The sequence below is a fragment of the Capricornis sumatraensis genome, chromosome 13 (genome assembly GCF_032405125.1).
Source record: "Capricornis sumatraensis isolate serow.1 chromosome 13, serow.2, whole genome shotgun sequence".
In the NCBI taxonomy this organism is placed as follows: Eukaryota; Metazoa; Chordata; class Mammalia; order Artiodactyla; family Bovidae; genus Capricornis; species Capricornis sumatraensis.
Window position 1 is genome coordinate 76237034 of NC_091081.1, and position 21034 is coordinate 76258067.

The following is a 21034-nucleotide window of genomic DNA, read 5'->3' on the forward strand; positions in this document are numbered from 1 at the left end:
GCTTCCTTATCTTCCATAAAATCACTTAAGTATATGGCACATTATATTGTCTGAAGTTCTTTGCATAAGAATCTACACAAAAATCTTGCAAATATCCTTTTGAATTTAGTACTAGAAAAAGTTTCCTATTCCTTGAGAACTAGTATATTTCCTTTTTGTCAGGTAATGAAAATCGTTTAACTTACCATGTTTCCCTTGTCTTAGGTTTCAGAAAACTTGATGCTGAGGTTGAATCTACATACTTAATTCTTCTTAAGAATCCTTAATGGTCTCTATTTTAATAGATTCTCTATTTTAATAGATTTAATGTCCTTTTATTATCAGTTATCAAAAATAGTCTTGGGACTTAGATTCAATGTATAAAGTTTAAATTAGAAATAAATTGAAAATAAGCATAGAGCTGCCTTGATAAAAACAGGCTAATTAAGATGAAGACCATCTGAGGACTTTCCTGGTGGTACAGCAGTTAAGACTTTGCCTTGCCATGCAGGGGATGTGGGTTTGATTCCCGGTCAGGGAGCTAAGATTCCAAATGCCTCGTGGCCAAAAACCCAAAAACATTAAACAGAAGCAAGATTGTAACAAACTCAATTAAGACTTTAAAAAAAGTCTCAGAAAAAACCTTTTTACAAAAGTCTATTAAAAAATTAGCTAAAGAAAAAGATGAAGACAGATTTTCAGATGAGCAATGGCTTCAGAACGAGATTCTAAAGCAAGCATATGCCATCTTCTATGCACATGCTTGCTTCACAGAGATGAGAAATGATGAGGAGTAAAGAAAGACTAGGAGACTACAACATAAAAGGTAAACAAGTCGAACCACCTATAACATAAGCAGAGGCTGTCCAAGTCCACATATCTTACCTTAAGCTGTTTGTGATGGTCCTGAAGTATTTCTGCATCAAGGTTAGAATCAATGGGGACAATTTCATTTTTCCTTCTGTCAATGTTCTCCAGCATAAGAAGCAAACTGTGACTCATTTCATGAAAATCCTATGGAAAAAAATAAAATATGGAGCATAAAATCATCTTGAATGAGACACTTTTGTTTCTCTCACAGCTTAAATATCCATGTATTACAATTGCTACCATTGATTTTCAGATCTTATATACAACTCCTTTCTAAGCAAGGCACTGAAGTTATTGTAATTATCTGAGTTCAAGTTCTTACCAAAAAGCGTCTAATTTATTACTCTAGGGAAAAATTAGACATAAGGAAAACTGGCATCAAATACTGAATTCCTAGGGCTCTAACACAGATTAGAGACAAGAACTCTCCTCCTCTCTCTTCCTCCTGTATTCAAATTTTTCCAACATTAAAAAAGATATATTTATTTATTTGGCTGTGCTGGGTCTTAGTTGTGGCATATGAGATCTAGCTCACTGACTAGGGATTGAACCCAGGACCCCTGGACCGGGAGCGTGGAGTCTTAGCCACTGGACCACCAGGGATGCCCCCAAATCTTTCCATCTTTGAAGGCTTAAATTCAATCCCTTCTCTCCACATCCATGTGTTCATTTAATCAAGGTATGGTTATGGAAGATCTCCATGGTGGGAGACGCTAAACTAGAGATGGGGGAAACCACAGCTTGGGTACCTGCTTTCAAGCAGCCATTACTCTCGGAGGCACCTACAATCCTGGAATACAGGCTTCCCATCCTTCTCAGATTACAACCCAAACTCCTGGCCCTGCCCACAAAGCCCTACATGATCTGTCTCCTGACCACCTCCTGGATCTTTCTTGGCCATTCGTCTCCGATCACATCGGCCTCCTCTGTCCTTGAAGATGCTAAGCCCTTTCCTGCTTCTGAGACTTGCCACTTGCTTGACCTCCTTCCTGGCAACATCCTTCCAGTATCAGCTCACACATTCATACAACCTCCCTTCTCACCATTCCAAAGTGCTTTCATTCAGTTACCCTTATCATCATCTGGAAGTAGCTTGGTTAAGCATTTATTTGCATTTTTGTTGCCCATCTTCCCCAGCAAAAGCAAAGGCTGGGCTGTATCCTGCCTGCTTGGTGCAGAGTCTGTCATGTCTGTAAACACTAGGCAAGTAACTGTGGTCTGGATGAATGGGTAAATATTTGTAATGCTCACTTGGATGTCTCCTAATGTGCTCAGAAAATATCTGTTGAACAAATAAATGAATGAGTCAAAGGAGGAATGGTGAGGCTCAGACAAATTGATGGGAATAGTCTCTTGCAAATTCTAAAGGAGATGGGGTTTTTCAACTCTGGGTCATATGGACACATTCTCCAGTAAAATGAAAACTGGGCACAAAGTTATCTCACATGAATACTGACTTTGGGAAGTAACTGCATCCCTCTAGTGATCTTGATAAATTAAGTCACAGACTCAGCTGCACTGGAAATATTGGATTCTGGAACGTGGCCTGCCCAAAGCCCCACAGACCTGGCATTGCATGAGTGCATCCTGGAGAAGACCCTGCCACTCCTCCAGCAGGGAGCACACGCGGTCCCACCGCCCGTTCATCTGGGACAAGCGATCCTGAAGATCCTGGCTCTCCTCCTGGCCAGTCTGAGTGAACTCGGAGCTGCACAGATGGATGGAGAGGATGATGGCTTTGCGCTGGTCCACAGCTTTCTGGAGCTCCTGCAAAGAGAAAGGAGAACAATCAAACACGGAAAACAACAATAAAAACGTTAAAGAGATGTAGTCTGGGACCTCTGGAAATGCTTCACCCAAATTCAAAAGATCCATTAATTAACACTGGCCTTAGCAAAATGGCTAAGGTATACACCACTGGGGAACACACTGGAGCTAAAAGAACTGGATCAGATATAGACTTACTGACATAAATGGGTCTTAAGAAGATATAGTTGTAAGTGAAGGAGTCATAAACAGATTGCTATAGGTTACAGAACAGCACTTCGGCAATTTAAAGTACATTGTGCACACACGAATCCACATTTTTCAGGAATACATGTGAAAAAAGAAGATTAAAATTTTGGAATGGTTGCTATGGGTTTGAGGAATGGGGATGAAGAAACAGTGGGAGAAAAGGGATAGATAAATAAAAAAAGGAACTTTGCAGGAAGCAAAGATGATCCTGGGCAGTGAACTAAAGAGTACGATGAACTCAGCCCCTATCACGGGAGTCCAACAACAAACCAACCAAAACAAACCAAACACAGCATCGTCCAACAGTTCTGAGCAGCAGGAAATGTGCTCTTAGATCCAGCATACAAATTCCATTTCAGTAGACTAATGCTACTCACTGGGCTCGAATATCACTGTGGACAGTGACTGCAGCCATGAAATTAAAAGACATTTGCTCCTTGGAAGGAAAGCTGTAGCAAACCTAGACAACATATTAAAAAGCAGAGATATCACTTTGCCAACAAAGGTCCATATAGTCAAAGTTATGGTTTTTCCAGTAGTCCAGTATGGATGTGAGAGTTGAACTATAAAGCAGTCTGAGTGCTAAAGAACTGATGCTTTTGAATTGTGGTACTGGAGAAGACTCTTGAGAGTCCATTGGACTGCAAGGAGATCAAACCAGTTAATCCTAAAAGAAATCAACCCTGAATATTCATTGAAAGGACTGATGCTGAAGTTGAAGCTCCAATACTTTGGCCACCTGATGCTAAGAGCCAACTCACTGGAAAAGACTGAGAAGGATTGAGGGTAAGAGGAGAAGAGGGTGACAGAGGATGAGATGGCTGGATGGCATCATAGACTCAATGGACATGAGTTTGAGCAAACTCTGGGAAATAGTGAGGACAGGGAAGCCTGGTGTGCTGCAGTCCATGGGGTCTGCTTCTGCAAAGAAGCAGACATGACTTAGCTGCTGAAAACAACGCTGCTCAACGTTGTGCGCATAGGTATGAAATGTGCCGCTTGGTAAGAAAGCAGATTCCTAGGCCCTGGCCTCCAGCTGTTCTGACTTCACAGGCACCGACAGTCAGTGGTCCACAGCCTGAGAACACTGCCTTTGCCACAGGCCAGATTTTTTGAGATGATAAAGAGAATAAATAGTATTTCATCAGCTAACAAATTTAGCTTGGTTTCACAAAAAAACAAAACAAAAACAAATGGGTGACTGATGTGTTACTGTGTGTATTTCCCCAAAATCTAGAACTAAATTTCAAGAACTTGAGTACAAGGTTATACATTAATCACTGAATATCTTGGTACTGTTTGAATGTTCCCAGATCAAAGTAGAGTCAGTGACCCTATAGATCACATCTACCCAGGCTACATTTTCGTATCATTCTCACCATTTGTTATGTTTCCAACTTGTCTTAATTTTCACTTTTAAGTGGATTCTTAACATGCCATGATATAGAGTCAACCACAGAAACAGCATAAAAATCCACAAATATTGTAGAAAGTACTAGGTTATTCCACATATTTATCCTCAGAAAACAGACAGGAAAGATAGAGGAGGGATGCATAAGACGGTGGCTTTTTCTTATCATGTAGGGAGACTTTCAAGGTCTCAATTTTTCCACTCTGATCTCACTTAGGCCTCAGATTCTGGCCAGTGTTTGCTTCATCAACCTTTTAAGGAACTGATTATAATGCAATACTGCCTTACATTTTCCTGGAGAGACACTCAAGAAATTTAAGCACTCTTAAAAAAAAAAATGTAATCCAGAGAATATAAATTGCATCTCCCATCTGATGCTTCATCTTGAAATTGATGGAGCTGGTACAGAGGCTACTCTATAAGAAGTCTGAGCAGTGGTCGGGAAGACTCATTTCACTGTTTGAAAATTTAAAACGAAATAACAGCTAAAACAAGGCAGAAAAACATCAGCCCCAAAGAAAACCAGCATACACAGAAACCAGGGAGACACAAAGGCAATGTGCTTTGCTTAATCCTTGAGTCTAGAGGGCCCAGTAGCTACATCTGAGGAAGAGCACAGCTTGACGTTCTCCAAACAAAAAGGCAGGACCAAGAGAGCTATTAAGAAGACATTGAGCTCTCCATCCATAGTATGCTTACAAAAGTCTCCACACATGCATCTCAATAGCTGGGCTGAGGAGGATTTTTAAGATCTAGAGAGGGAGTTAGAGAAGGTTATCTTCTGTACTACACCCAACAAGGTCAAAATCAAATAGAAATGTCAGGTGTTTTAGCAGGATTACTCCACAGGTTTTGTTTAGTTGGATTCATTACACTGAAAATTGCTTCTGCCACTATCATAATCTAGTTCAGAAGTTCTGCTGATTCCAAGATGACAAGCGGCTTCCTTAGGTCTCCACAAACTCACATGTATACCATCTAGGAGGGGCTTCCTCTCCAGCTCTAGATAAGACTTGTAGGACCCTGGCCTTAGCTGTGTTTGCCTTAAAAGAGGTTAACTAGGTCCCAGAGGTACCTGGAGGTTTTACGCAATTTTAACTGGTCATTAAATCATAATTATTTTCATGAGGGGCTTCCCTGGTGGCTCAGATGGTAAAGAATCCACCTGCAATGCAGGAGACACGCATCGGATCCCTGGGTCGGGACAATCCCCTGGAGAAGGGAATGGCTACCCACCCACTCCAGTATTCTTTCCTGGAAAATTCCGCAGACAGAGGAGCCTGTGGGCTACAGCCCATGAGGTCTCAAAGAGTTGGATGTGACTGAGCAACTAAGACACACACACATTTTTATGGGGCTGGTTCTGCAATTAAATCCAGCTCTTAACCCTTCCAAGCCTTCCTAGGAACACTCTGACTCGGGATGGCTGGGGAAACATTCATGTCCATTTCCACCAACCACTGGCCCACTGCTATGTGAGTGTGTAACAGCCAGGGCTGGTTTTTTTCATCTGACTGGGCATTCCACGGGGCCGCTTTCTGTCTGGCGCCATGGGAAAGGCTGAGGGCAGCTAGCTACCTTCAGCTTCTGGATTTGGAGCGTGATGGACTGGATGTCGGTGCTGAGCTGCAGGCGCTGAAGCTGTTCCAGGTCGCCCTCCATCTCCCGCAGCCAGGTCAGAACGCTGTTCAGATCAGAGTCCAACTGCTGCCTCCTCTGGGGCTTCTGTTTCATCCTCAGCTCCTTGCTCAGGGCCTCTGCCTGGATGAGTTCCCAGCGGTCAATCACACCTGGCAAGACAGGACACGCACATGAGAGTGAGGAGTTTTCCTCCATGCGGAATGTTTAGGAAATGCTTGAAACCGACGGGAGCTAACTCTAAAACAGAAAAGAAAGTAACGCCACTGGGCATTCCTATTGCTGTCAGCTGTAAGTAACAGTACAGTGGCTGTATTTTTCCTATCTGAATTTTTAACAATGATGGGGAAGAAAAAATAAGCTACATAAGATTTAACACTGTAAAGAGATTTATGAAGGGATAGCATTAAAGTGAGTGAACATCGGGACTTTCCTGGTGGTCTAGTGGCTAGGACTCCCTGCTCCCAGCGCAGGGTGGCCTGAGTTCGATCCCTGGTCAGGGAACTAGATCCTGCATGCTGCAGCTAAGACCTGGGGCAGCCAAAATAAATACATACAGAAATATTAAAAACAACAACAACAATAAAGCTGGTGAAGATAACTTTCAGTTCTTAGTTTCTTTCTGCAATAGACCTCTGAGACCACTGGGCATGTATATAGAAGATTCCTGACTAGTGATTCAAAGATGATGCTTCAAAATAAATGGGACATGGGGAAAAACCACTGTGATACTTTTCACCTTCTTGTTCTGTCCCCAGAGATCCTTGTAACCTGGAGGAAAGTTCTCAGGACAGAATTGTATAGATTGAGGTAAGCAACACAGTGGAACTCAGAGGCATCAAAGCGTTCTGAGATCTTTTTATTTCACTCTGTCCTGAATAGAGCACAACTCACTCACCAGCTGTTTGGGTTTCAGTGCTATTCAAGTTAACAAAGCCAGGAAAATGGTCCTCTTCCTCGGTCAGCTTGTGTTCCAGTCTTTTCACTGAGTCTATGCTGCCGCTGCATTCACCCAGCAGTTTCATCTGTTTAGACACAGAAAAGAGGCTTCCTTGTCACAAAAGTCTCAAGCTGTCATGAGTGCAAGAGATCCTGGGGAAAATATCTTTGGAGTTCCTCAAAAAGGACAGTGGCTAAGTGCTGCCTCTCTGTAAAGAGTAAGCTGCTCTTAGCTTCCCTGATGGCTCAGTGGTAAAGAATCTGCCTGCCGATTCAGGAGACATGGGTTTCATCTCTGGTCTGGGAGGATCCCGGAGTCTACAGCTCTAGAGTCTGTACTCCACGAGAGAAGCCACGGCAATGAGAAACCCTTGCACCCCAACTACAGAGTAGCCCCGTTCACCACAACTAGAGAAAAGGCTCTGCAGCAATGAAGACCCCGCACAGCCAAAAAAAAAAAAAAGAGTAAGCTGCTCTGCTGGAAACAAAAAAGTCAAGTTCAAAAACATGCTTCTAAAACATGTGACTCATTCATATTTACACAAAGCAATGCCTTGAAGATACACTTGGCACACATGGTTTTGCACAAGTCCTCCCAATTTCTTTTAAAATTTATGAATCAAAACAGACTAAATCGATCTGGGATCTAACACTCAGAGCCCCCAGCTGGCAATATAACATATTGTCTTTGGCAAGCTGCTCCCTTTTTCTTAAACTGAAGTGTGGGAACAGTGATATTACCACAAATCTCACAGGGGCATCTATTTGCATTAAGTAATTAAAATGCTTAAAAGAATAAAACAATATTAACACCAGCTGTTTCATGAGAAAATCTAAGCAATGCTTAATGGATACTAAGGGAATAAATTTTGACATCAAAAGAAAAGCTTCCAACTCCATATTTAATATCATGCACATATTCAAAGACTAAAGGAACAAATCACTTCAAGGCACGCCTGCTACACCGATCATAACGGTTTCTTTCAAAGCCTTTACCAAATCACGTTGCTATTAAGTTACTTTGATTGCTTTTGATTGGTGTTAAGTATAATCTCAGTGATTTCAGCACACTCATTGTGAAACTGTATTATATTTTTCAAAAGGAGATTTCACTATAATAGAAGTCAGGATAAGAGGCCAAATTGAACAGGAAGTAAACTCATGATTAATTAATTACTCTTCTTTGACTGTGAGGATGTTAACGTCAACATAAAAGGTTCTCTCCCCTGGTTTCAAAAAAGCAGTACGTGTGAATTGTCATTAGGCTTAGGGAAATTAATTTTTCCTTCCTTTTACAAGGCAGTCTTTAGGGTGTGAAAAGACATGACAGAAGGCCTTGAAGAGATTTACTTTCAAATCTTCTTGCTTAAGTATGCGTAAGAAAACAGGTAATTCTCTGAGTATTTCTCTGGGAAGTTATTCTGTCAGTAACTTGAACAGAGCAAAGCTATTACATACTTTACAAAAAGCTTCAAAAATGGAACTGGTAATACACACAATCTCTTGCCATCTTCTCTCCAAATCTCCTTGGTCAGAATTTTTTTCCCCAGAATGAGAGAACAAACAAGAGAATAAAAAAGTCCCAGGATCATCAAGTGACTCGAAAGACACCCAGGAAAAGAACTAAGCCCATTCCATGTTAGCAATATACCAGCCGAAATCTGCTGCTCCGAGCATAACCTTGGTCAGAAAATCATTAACTGAATTTGAAAGAATGCCTAATCACCTTCCGGGGCCAAAGCAATCTGTGAAAAGATTTCACAAGAGATCTGGATTCGATCCCCTGGATCAGGAAGATCCCCTAAAAAAGGGAATGGCTACCCACTCCAGTATTCTTGCCTGGAGAATCCCATGGACAGAGGAGCCTGGCAGGCTACAGTTCACAGGGTCAAAAAAAGAGTCTGACACGACTGACTGACTGACTGACTGACTGACTAACACTTTCACTTTCAGCTCTCTGTGTGAAGGAACAGGCTGGTTCTTAAGGTAGATCAGGGGTCTGAGCACAGACCACTTTTGCACCAAAGGTAACCTGGTAACAGGGCTTTGTTTTGCACACACACACCTATGAGTTCAAGGGCAGCTTGGTATGTGGAGAGCGGACACAGACCTCATGCCACAAACAGATGGTTCTTTGTCACACAGCTGTGATCACCAGGTATGTGTGAGGATCAAGAAGGGCCCGGATACTCACGTAGCCTCTGTAGCCAGAGTCTAGCTCTGGTCCTGTGGGCGTTTTGCTATGGATGATATTCTCCGTTTGCTGCATCTGAAAGTGGCTGTCATCCAAGGCTTTGCCCAGCTGTCGGATCTGTGACTCCAAGGCACCAGGGTCCCCTGCAGCGCCAATCATGAGAATCTCGATAAGCTTGACATTCGAGGGGATGGTTAAGAAATGCTACAGGCAGGGCAGCAGAGAGATGGCAAGTGTGTGGGTGATCGTAAGACACATTTAGTACTGACATGCTGGTGGGTTAGGAGTTCAAATGACTAGACTGATGAATGTGCTTGACCAGGAGTCCGAGCTGACTGGGCGCTGCCCCAGGGGCCACACAGTAGGTTCTCACAGCCTGTGGGTCTGCTTCCTCTTAAATCTGCACGCTGTGAGTTGGGGAGGGCCATTCTCAAAACTGCAGGTGGTCCCTTCTGCTGCCCAATAACTGGGAGTCAGTTACGTCTCAGGCTCTCTCTGCAGTCACTTATCAAACAGAAAGTCACACCATCTTATTTTCCTTTCTGCATCTCAGTAGAAGATGGTGCCCTGCAGTCCCAGGTGGCTGCATCTTCCACCTAAGGCAAGACTTCGCGTGAGCCGAGCAAAGGTATGTGCGGAGGAGCCACGCTAGGAATCACTTCCTTTTGTCTGAAACTTGACACAAAATCAGGAGAAAGCGAAAACTGGAGCATTTCCATCCAGGTGCGCTCTCACTCAGAGCTTAGAACTCCTGGCTTACCTCCCTTGAGAGACGTGACGTTGTTTTGGAAATTTGTGTGTGCGTGTGCGGTACAGTCTTTGAACTCAACAAGAATATGACCGTCAGAGTGAAGCTAGCACAGGGTGAAAGCACAGTAAATGTTAGTAAGCTTTATTAATTCTCTTCTGGAAAGAAGGCCTAAATGCACCTGGAAGAAGTGTCTCAGGTAGTCACCAGTTTAGTAATGAGACTTTATTTCCCATCCTTTTGCTTTTCTGCAGAAATGTAAGTGTAAACTAATAATCTCACGAGTCAACATCCTGTCACCAGGGTCCAGCCCTGTTCTCTCCATTGTCCTCCAGAGTACAGACTCTGAACTACAGTCTGTCTACAGCGAGAGCCTAATTGGAGCTGAATGCCTGATTCACCCTTTGTCTTTTATGGGCCCCCAGAGATCAGGAAGATACAATGTGCCTGGAGTCCCACCTAGAAGCTAGGGAACTTGGGACAGAATCCCTGAGCCCTGACTCCCCAGCCAGTGGTGGGTCTGCAATTCCTCCTTGAAGTCATAAAGTCAGAGCTGTTACAACCAAGTAGGGAGCTACAGCACCAATGCTAAGACTAGTGTTTCCATCTCCTATTTTCTGCCATTAATGGGCATCATAGTTCATGCTTACTGAGAGTGACTACGATTTCGCAAGTGGAATGGCTGTTTTATTGCACTTGCTTACTGAAGCTATGGGCTTCCCTGGTGGCTCAGGCAGTAAAGAATCTGCCTGCAATGTGGGAGACCCAGGTTTGATCCCTGGGAAGACCCAGGGAAGATCCCCTGGAGGAGGGAATGGCTACCCACTCCTGTATTCTTGCCTGGAGAATTCCGTGGACAGAGGAGCCTGGCGGGCTATAGGCCACGGGGTCACAAAGAGTGGGACATGACTGAGCGACCAACATTTTCACTTTCACTGAAGTTTTACTCTTGGTGTGGATCAACCAAGTGGTTTGGGTTTCTGTTTCTGAGACGGCAGTCAGAGAAGAAGGTTCTGCCTTAACATGCTTGTGGCACAGAGCTGTGAGAGGGCAGGTAGAGGTGCTCGGAGAGGAGAAGGCTGGTTACAGGTGAGCAGGGGAGGTCTGCTTTGGCTTTGGTGCCTACCAGAGGAATTTCTGATTGCACTTTCTGTGAGTTTAACATAGGCCTCGGGACTTTCAGGGATCACTACATCTGCAAAAAGAGCACAGTCTAAGTTGACAGCTAAGGTCTGGAAACCTGGATCCCCTGATGGCAAGAAAATAACTTTCCTAGAGGGAAAAAAGGAAATTAATCATTCTGGGCCGATAATTCTTGAACATACAGAGAAGTCTGAGTCTGACCACCAAAGGGTTCCTGAAATAAATCATAATAAAGGCTCTCATTGATGGAGAGTGTTTTATGAGCCAGGCGATGTTCTGGGCACTCGTTTATCCTCAGAAACCCTACAGGGTATGTGGAAGTGTTATTCTCATTTTATTGATGAAAAAAACTGAGGCCCAGGGGAATTGTTACTCATTCAAGTTTCAACAGCTAGTAGTGGCATATCTGGAATTGCAATCCATACAGGTTCTAGAGCAGTGCTGTCCAACAGAAATGGCATACATTGTTTTAAAGAGTCTAAGGGCCACAGTGACAAGTCAAGGGATGAAAATAAATTCAATACTTAATTTTACTAAATCAATGAGTCTAATGTATAACATGTAATCAACAAAAGTACTATTATCAATATCTGACACACTTGCTCTGTGCTAAGCCTTTGAATTCTGTGTGTTTGTGAAAGTGCACTGGACGCAGCAAGTACCCATCTGCACAGTCGCATTTCAGTGCTCAGCTGTCACGTGTGGCTGAGGGACTGCATATTGAGTATTTCTGCTTTAGATGCAAAATGCTTAGCTATTAGGCTGCACTGTAAAAACAAAATAGAAAGGAGAGAAATCATTTTCTTTCTGTACAGTGTCAGCCCCTTGGGAATCCAAATGTGAACCATCACACAAAGAAAAAGCAGAAACTGTCTTTTAGGAAATGTGTGAGGTGCGTTTATAAGGGCTACAAATTGGCCTCTGGTTATTTATTCTATTTAGACTCACCTTTCTTAAAATGCTCCTCTTTCTCTGTCCACCCCTTCACTGTACGTGGTTCCTGAGGTTTCATATGTCTTGTTTCCCTTTGTACACCCTTCCTGTGTGGTCTCCTTCCTTTCCTTGCGGACCACTGACATGTGGATAACTATCTAATCTACATTTCTGTTTCCTGACCCATGCAGCCATCCACTGCTGGCTTTTTCCTGTGGGATAGGCCTCAGCATCTCAAGTTCAGGACATGCACAGAGGAACTCACTGCCTCCCACCTCTCACTGCCCTGACCCCGTGGCTCCACAGCCACCCAGAACATTCTCTCCTACTCATGGTCCTCAGAGCCTAGGACCACCTGCATCTTTTACCAAGATGCTCACACCAGAAAAAATCACTTCAACTGCAATCCAATCAGCCATCAGCCATGCAGGAGCCGTCTCATGATTTCTCACAGCTCTTTCATCTATTCCCAGAGCTGCTTCCTTAGTTCAGGCCATCACCACGTCTGCGTCCTGGACTGTAAAGTGATTCCATCTGGCCTTTTTTTCAATGTGCCCTTCTCTAGATATTGTTGAGACAGGTTCTTTGGAAACAGACATCAGATCCCATTGCCTCCCTCCTTAGAGCCCTGCTGTGACTGTCCAGGGTCTTCACGGTAAAACTGCTTTTCATGATAAACAGGTTGCTATATGACCAGGCCCTGGTTCGCCTTTCCATCTCCTCTTTGCTCACTCTCCACCTCTCAAGCTGCAGCCCTGTCATTCTAGACAAACTCCAGGTGACTAAAGGTGCTGAGGCTGATGGCTGTCCTCTCCTCTGGACACCATCACATCCTCCTGACTGACTTCTACTCACCCTGCAGGTCTCAGCACAGGTCTCTCCTCTAAAGCCTTTCCCCAAAGCTCCGGCTCAGCCACCCCTGGGCTCTGTTTTCACATCACCGTCTGTACCCTGCTACTCCAGCACTAAATGTTTCACACAAGTGTTTCTTATTTGTCTGCGTTCCACCCTAGAGTGTTAGGGCTTCCTTGCTAGCTCAGAAATAAAGAATTTGCCTGCAATAGGGGATGCAAATAGATTTGACCCGTGGATTGGGAAGATCCCCTGGAGTAGGAAATGGCAACCCACTCCAGTATTCTTGCCTGGAGAGTCCCATGGACACAGGAGTCTGGTGGGCCCCAGTCCATGGGATTAAAAAGAGTTGGACATGACTTGGCGAATAAACCATCTCCACACTACCACACTACCACCCTAGAATGTAAGCTCTTTGAAAAGAAAAGGAACTGTGTATTTCCAGTACTTATAAAGTGCCAGCCATATAGTAAGACTATAAGCATATGTGGGATAAATCAGTGGTCATATCAATTTTGCATTTGTGAATCAGGTTAATATCCAATTATGCCATTGAGTACAAGTTCCCCTGATGGGAGAAGGAAGATGATTCTGCTTAGCCTATGGGTTTTCAGGACAGTATCCATTCCTTCGTATTTTCTTTCAAGCTAGCATACACATAGGAGGAGCTCTTTCCCACCTGATAAGCCAACAGCTCCCCTGAGATAGAAATCTTTATCTTCTGGACCCTCTTCGTCCTCAGATGGCAGAGTTCTGGACACGGCGGACTCCAGGTCACGGCTGAGGTCATAGTCATGGTCCCATTCCAGGGGGATGGAGTCCACACTGGCGGGGGTGTCTCGTCCAGACCTCTCACTCCGGAGGGGCTGGGCGAGTGAGAGGGAGGGGTTGGAGGAAGGCTGCGGGGAGAGCACGCCGTCCGTGGTGTCCCGCCAGTGGAGGTCCGACAGAGCTCCAGCCTCATCCAGTTCCAGCTCCCGGTCAGAGAGGTCGTGCTCATCATCTGGGAGCTAGAAACGCGGCGAAGACAGCCCTGTTACTGCAGCGGTCAACGGGTCCCCTCCCCACTCTGTGCTCTGCCTCTCATCAATGCTCAGCACCCAAGCCAGGCTGGACCACATCCCTGTTTTGGTAGGGTTAATTTTAAACTTCCTATCATCGAATAATAAATAAGTATCTTCTGAGCACTTTTCAAAATGCCTTATATGTGAATCTAGTAAATTCTCAGTTTTATCGCTGGTAAAATGGAGATAATATTAAGACCTACATCAAAAACTTGACAGAAGATTAAATAGGATAGACTGTAAATAAAGATAACTTAGTACCTAACGTGCAACACAGTAAGTACTGAATGGCACAGGTCAGGAGCCAAAGGGAATCACGGATAAAACCCTAGTCTTTTACATAAAACCCTGGTCCTTTTACACCTTCTATTCCAGATAGAAAATACACCTTATCACAGAAGATGACAAATATTCTAATAATAACATCTTGACAATGAGCTATGATTGTGGTAGCGATTAGGGAAAAGGAAAGAAAAATAAATTCAGCTAAATAACGACATCAGTTGAGCCACTGTTTAACACTGCTCACCTTTACCCCCTTGTTTCCTCTAGAAGCTTCCTGATCTTCCACGGAAGATATGTGCCAAGTACTCTTCTAAGCTCTTTAAATGCATGTATGTGCATGTGTATATATATATGTATATGTGTATATATATATGTCAGTTCAGTTTATATGTATATACATATAAACTCATTCCATGCCCAAAGCAATCTTTTCTATGAGGTAGGTACAGTTACTAAGCCAGGTTTACATTAAGGAAACGAAGGCAAGCCATATGAAGCCAAGCACTCTGGCTCTAGAGCCCAGTACCCACTAAACAACACTACTTGATCTCACATTATTAATTCTCTTTAGATTTCATGACCATGAAAAAACAGTGTCACGTACAGGCAGGCGCATCAGTTTCTTATGGTATCTGTCCACGCGCCCGAAGACCTCCTGACAGTAACGTCGGAGCTCGTCCAGCTCTTCCTCAATGACGGCCGCATCCAAGGGCTCACTCTTTTCTATCAGCTGTTCTCCTTGGGCGATTATCTGCTCAATCTTATTGTGGTTCAACGAGATTTCCTGCTGGAAGGCCTAGGGAGCACACCGCTCATGTTAATTTTTCATTACTCACACAAACATGAGGTAACTCTAAGACACATATTAAGAAAAAACATGTAGGGGATATTAAGTTTACCATAGACAAAGACAAGCCAAGAGGCTATTACTTTCTAAAGTAAGACATAAAATTTTGAAATAAGAACAGGAAGCAGAAATGGAATTATTAGAATTCCATGACCAGAGAGGCGCCTTTGCCTAATAAAATTTACCACCATGGACAGTGTGGGTAAGAGAATCATAGGAAAAAACATTCAAACCCATCATAAAGTTGAGAGCACTGGTTGTCCCTGATGAAAAGTAATGGCAAGCAATAGAGAGCCACCGAAATTAATTCAGCATTTTAAACAATTCTACTCAATATTTAAATTTTAGGTTTTCTAAAATTTCAAACATGAGTAAGAAAAACCATCCAAATCACAATTATCACAAATTCTTCTCAGAGGATTTGACTATTTCAGGACAGAAGAAGGAAAAACTGCAATTATTTGAAAAAACAGGTAATTCTGGATTCCATAGACTTATTTTATATGATTCAAAACAGTTAAACCTCAGGGAACATGTTTCAAGGGATAAATTTTAATTCAACACAAGAATAAACTCTGGAAGAGTTTAAATTGCCCAATAATAAAAAGACTGCCAAGGGAGAAAGAGGGCGGTAATAAATGCTATGACCCTGCCAGAATCCAGAAAGAAAAGATTCAACTACCACTTCGTAGAAATTTCCTGCTGAAGCTTTTAAATAGGTATTTATCTGTGAAACAACTTGGGAGAGTTGAGGTGACGGGGAAGGATGGAGAGGCTGGTCAGACTACCGGGACTATTTTATGATTTTCTTATTCTGAGAATCTAGTGAAGAATCTAGTGCTGAGGGTCAGATACGACTGAGCGACTTCACTTTCACTTTTCACTTTCATGCACTGGAGAAGGAAATGGCAACCCACTCCAGTATTCTTGCCTGGAGAATCCCAGGGACGGGGTAGCCTGGTGGGCTGCTGTCTGTGGGGTCACACAGAGTTGGACACGACTGAAGTGACTTAGCAGTAGCAGCATTAAAGGTAACTTCCTTGTTTTATTATGACAACTTTAAAGTCACAGGCACCATGAGTGGTGGTTTAGTTGCTAAGTCCTATCCGACTCTTGTGACCTCCTGCACTGGAGCCCACCAGGCCCGTCTGTCCATGGGATTTTCCAGGCAAGAATACTGGAATGGGTTGCCATTTTCTTCTCCAAGGCAACATGACAATTCTTATAAAAAAAGTCTACGTATCCTATCTTATCTTGGGTTGAAAATTTCATAAGCTTCATTGCATATTATTCAAGATGTTAAACAATCTTCCTTTTAGGGAATCCTCATATCTAATATATATCCCTCGCCAGGTAAAACGCTTCACTCTCTTTTTTCACTTTCATCAAGTGGCTCTTTAGTTCCTATTCACTTTCTGCCATAAGGGTGGTATCATCAGTGTATCTGAGGTGTTACTGATATTTCAGGTTAGTGAAAGTGAAAGAGGAGAGTGAAAAAGCTGGCTTAAAATTCAACATTCAAAAAACTAAGATCACGGCATCTGGTCCTATCAATCAGTTCAATTCAGTAGCTCAGTCATGTCCGACTCTTTGAGACTCCATGAATCACAGCACGCCAGGCCTCCCTGTCCATCACCAACTCCCAAAATTTACCCAAACTCATGTCCATTGAGTCAGTGATGCCATCCAGCCATCTCATCCTCTGTCGTCCCCTTCTCCTCCTGCCCTCAATCCCTCCCAGCATCAGAGTCTTTTCCAGTAAGTCAACTCTTTGCATGAGGTGGCCAACGTACTGGAGTTTCAGCCTCAGCATCAGTCCTTCCAATGAACACCCAGGACTGATATCCTTTAGGATGGACTGGTTAGATCCCCTTCCAGTCCAAGGGACTCTCAAGAGTCTTCTCCAACACCACAGTTCAAAAGCATCAATTCTTCAGTGCTCAGCTTTCTTCTCAGTCCAAGTCTCACATCCATACATGACCACTGGAAAAACCATAGCCTTGACTAGACGGACCTTTGTTGTCAAAGTAATGTCTCTGCTTTTTAATATGTTATCTAGGTTGGTCATAACTTTCCTTCCAAGGAGTGAGCGTCTTTTAATTTCATGGCTGCAATCACCATCTGCAGTGATCTTGCTGCTGCTGCTGCTAAGTCACTTCAGTCGTGTCCGACTCTGTGCGACCCCATAGACGACAGCCCACCAGGCTCCCCTGTCCCTGGGATTCTCCAGGCAAGAACACTGGAGTAGGTTGCCATTTCCTTCTCCAATGCATGAAAGTGAACTTGGAACCCCCCAAAATAAAGTCTGACACTGTTTCCACTGTTTCCCCATCTATTTCCCATGAAGTGATGGGACCAGATGCCATGATCTTCATTTTCTGAATGTTGAGCTTTAAGCCAACTTTTTCACTCTCCTCTTTCACTTTCATCAAGAGGCTTTTTAGTTCCTCTTCACTTTCTGCCATAAGGGTGGTATCATCTGCATATCTGAGGTGACTGATATTTCTCCTGGCAATCTTGATTCCAGCTTGTGCTTCTTCCAGCCCAGTGTTTCTCATGATGTACTCTGCATAGAAGTTAAATAAGCAGGGTGACAATATACAGCCTTGACACACTCCTTTTCCTATTTGGAACCAGTCTGTTGTTCCATGTCCAGTTCTAACTGTTGCTTCCTGACCTGCATACAGATTTCTGAAGAGGCAGGTCAGGTGTCTGGTATTCCCATCTCTTTCAGAATTTTCCACAGTTTATTGTGATCCACACAGTCAAAGGCTTTGGCATAGTCAAGAAAGCAGAAATAGATGTTTTTCTGGAACTCTTGCTTTTTCCAAGATCCAGAAGATGTTGGCAATTTGATCTCTGGTTCCTCTGCTTTTTCTAAAACCAGCTTGAACATCTGGAAGTTCACTGTTCACGTATTGCTGAAGCCTGGCTTGGAGAATTTTGAGCATGACTGACTGACTGAACTGAACTGAAGTAAAATGTTTAACCACTGGCTTTGAATTATATATGAAACATACCAAATATACTTAAACATTAATTTGGCACCTATGAAAGCAGTCTGTGTGGAATGAAGTTCCAATATAAGACAGTTGAACTGGTCTGGATCCTAGGAGTCAAACTATCTGAAAGTGCTTGAAACCAATCAAAAAAACCACCATCAAAAACAAAAACAACAACCTTGCAAATCAAGTTCATACTTAAAGTGCATGTGGTTAAGGGGAGTTGTATCTCCTGATAATACTCTTTATTTCATTTTTAATATTTTTCTTTTTTCTGAATTTCTTCTCAGTCAAGAAGATCTACATTTTTAAAAAGCAAAGATTCTCATATGTAAAATACATAGCCAATGGGAATTTGCCGTATGACTCAGGGAACTGAAACAGGGGCTCTGTAGCAACCTAGAGGGGTCAGGTGGGAAGGGAGCTGGAAGGAAGGTTCAAGAGGGAGGGGACATATGTATATCTATGGCTGATTCATGCTGATATTTAGCATAAAACAACAAAATTCTGTAAAGCAATTATCTTTCAATTAAAAAATAAATAAAAATTTCAAAAAAGAACAGTTCTTTAGTATGCTCTTCATGAAAGTATCTATAAAACATTTCCTCTTCAGACTCTTTGCATACCAATTTGAAAAAAAAATCACTATTATTCTATTACCTTGAGCTGCTTTATTTTAGCTTGAACATCACACTCAGAGAAGTGCTCAATGTTGGTGAGCTGCAGATCCATCTCCGTCAGCCACACCAGAATGCTGTCCCGTGCCGTCTCAAACTCCTCCCGCTGGCCAATGAAATGCTGGAGAGAAAAGAACAGAAGTGAAAAAGCCACAGACACATGCTGAGACGGAACCACCAATTCCAGCCTCCTCCTGGGAAGTCATTTCCTCAATGAGCAATGAGAACACCACAATGTTTTACCAAATGAATCATATGCTAGATATCCGTCTTGTCATCCCAGTCTTACAAAGTCATGGAGATTATGTCCTAACACTGCACTCAAATGGCCCCACTCTGTCCTCCTGGCCTCTAAGCTACAGAAGAGGCGCAGCATGGACCTTGAGTCTGCGCAGGATGGAGGTGACGCGCTTCTGCAGGTTGTCCCATCTCTGGTTGCCTTTGTGAACCATCTGTTTGAGGCTGCCGGCCGCGTCTGTGCGGTTCTCTCTGGCCAGGCGGCGGTACTGCTTGTTGATCAGCTCCAGCTGGGTCAGGCTCTCATGGACCTGTCGCTGGAAAGCCTGTGACCACAAAGAAGCACATCAGCCGGGGAGGTCTGAGGAGTTCTCTCAGCAAGGGTGTCTGGGCGTCCTGTCGTGAAGTCAGACAGAACAGGAGGTTGACTCTTCCTGAGAGAGTCATTTCCTAGGCAGGTAGATAAGACGTCTAGGGGTCCCCAAGGAGAGAGGGGTCTGGAATTCTCAAGGAGGAAGAGAGGACAAACTTTTTTCCTCTACATTCCTTAGGATTATAGAACAACAGTGTATCCTGCCTGAGGACAGTCTCTGGACCAAACCTTCTGGCTAATCCTGTTATCTTAAAATGTAAATTGTGGGAGTAGGTCTGGTGAGGTCTTTACAACCTCCAGACATTCTTTGGATTCCCTGGAGAGTATATAACTCCATTGCTAGCACAAGCAAAGGGGTACTCTTTCTACCCCTTTCTGATGTCTATGTCAGAAGCTTTCTCTATCTCCTTTATACTTCAATAAAACCTTATTACACAAAAGCTCTGAGTGATCAAGCCTCATCTCTGGCCCCGGATAGAATTCTTCTCCTCCAGAGGCCAAGAATCCAGTGGTCTTTGGATAATTCTGCAACAACCTTTCATTCCCCTCAAACAGGAAAAGACACTTTGTAACCAGCGTAAGCTTTCCCTTGTTAAAGAAAACTCATGTTACCCCTGTGACTTAAGAAAGGGACTGGATCAAACAAAAATACAAGAGAAAATGGCAAACAGGAATAAATATTTGTATATATACAAATCCATATATGATACACATACAGAATATGTACATATACATGCAGAACATACACATATTCACGTGATACATGCATATAAAATGTACACACATACCTATATATACATATACAAATGGCAGCCCACTCCAGCATTCTTGCCTGGAAAATTCCATGGACAGAGGAGCCTGGTGGGCTTCAGTCCATGGGGTCACAGAGAGTTGGACACGACTGAGCGACTATCACACACTCACTCACATGTGTAACACACACGATATACATATGTAATATAGCTTTTAAAATAATAGCCTAAAAAGAACTTTCCCATAAAGCAAACTGATTACAAAAATATGTTGCTGCTTAGTCACTAAGTCATGTCCTACTTCTGCGACCTCATGGACTATAGTTGGCCAGGCGCCTCTGTCCATGGGATTTCTCAGGCACGAATATAGGAGTGGGTTGCCATTTCCTTCTCCCATGGATCCTCCCAACTCACGGATTAAACCTGTGTTCCTGCATTAGCAAGCGAGTCCTTTACTACTGAGCCACCAGGGAAGCCCACAAAAAAATGGATGTATGCTGAAACGTGAGTTTAAAATGTTCCAAGTTTCTGACGTCAATACTTAGAAAAAAATATCTATCATAAAACTGCTTCTTTTATTTATAAAATATATTATTTCCTATGAAATCCAGAAATTGCCTCAATTCTGGTGTCCTCTTAAAAAAAAAATAAAACTACTTTTTGCAGAATGTCTTCTAAATGCAAGCTATTACTGATTTTTAAGAACAACAGCCTAGTGAAACAGAAGTAACCTTACAAAGAAAAAAGTTTTGAACATGCTCTATTGTATTTTTGCTGTGCGCACGAATGATTTGGTTTGTATGAAATGTTTTAAAGCTGATGCGACACCTTACAGAGTATTACAGAGTAGTGTCTATCTACTTGGGAGGTTACCCTATGCACCCCTTACAGTTTCTGCAGGTAAAATACTTCTTTCTCTCTGCAATATAGCCTAACCCTAGCAATAAGAGTCATTTGGCCAAAATAAAATGAAGCTTTTACATTTCAAACTTAGGTGTGTGATTTATGACCGACTTTTACTCTGGCATTGGACAGAAAATTCTGTGACTAATTGAACTGCACTCATCGAAATCC

At 43.0% G+C, this 21034-nt stretch overlaps 1 protein-coding gene across 3 annotated transcripts in view; it reads right to left on the minus strand.

Annotated features, from left to right (window-relative positions):
* LOC138089973 (nesprin-1-like) overlaps positions 1-21034 on the minus strand; it is a 103448-nt gene that overhangs the window by 14734 nt on the left and 67680 nt on the right. For 2 of the 3 annotated variants that reach the window (XM_068985553.1, XM_068985551.1), the window contains 10 exons: positions 18979-19161; positions 18582-18719; positions 14677-14868; positions 13403-13733; positions 10922-10990; positions 9048-9190; positions 6813-6939; positions 5855-6066; positions 2416-2616; positions 865-993 (listed from right to left, as the gene is read on the minus strand). In XM_068985553.1, the coding sequence (XP_068841654.1) occupies positions 865-993; positions 2416-2616; positions 5855-6066; positions 6813-6939; positions 9048-9190; positions 10922-10990; positions 13403-13733; positions 14677-14868; positions 18582-18719; positions 18979-19161 (1725 nt within the window). The remainder of the gene's footprint in view (positions 1-864; positions 994-2415; positions 2617-5854; positions 6067-6812; positions 6940-9047; positions 9191-10921; positions 10991-13402; positions 13734-14676; positions 14869-18581; positions 18720-18978; positions 19162-21034) is intronic. The other variant, XM_068985552.1, reaches the window with a different exon arrangement.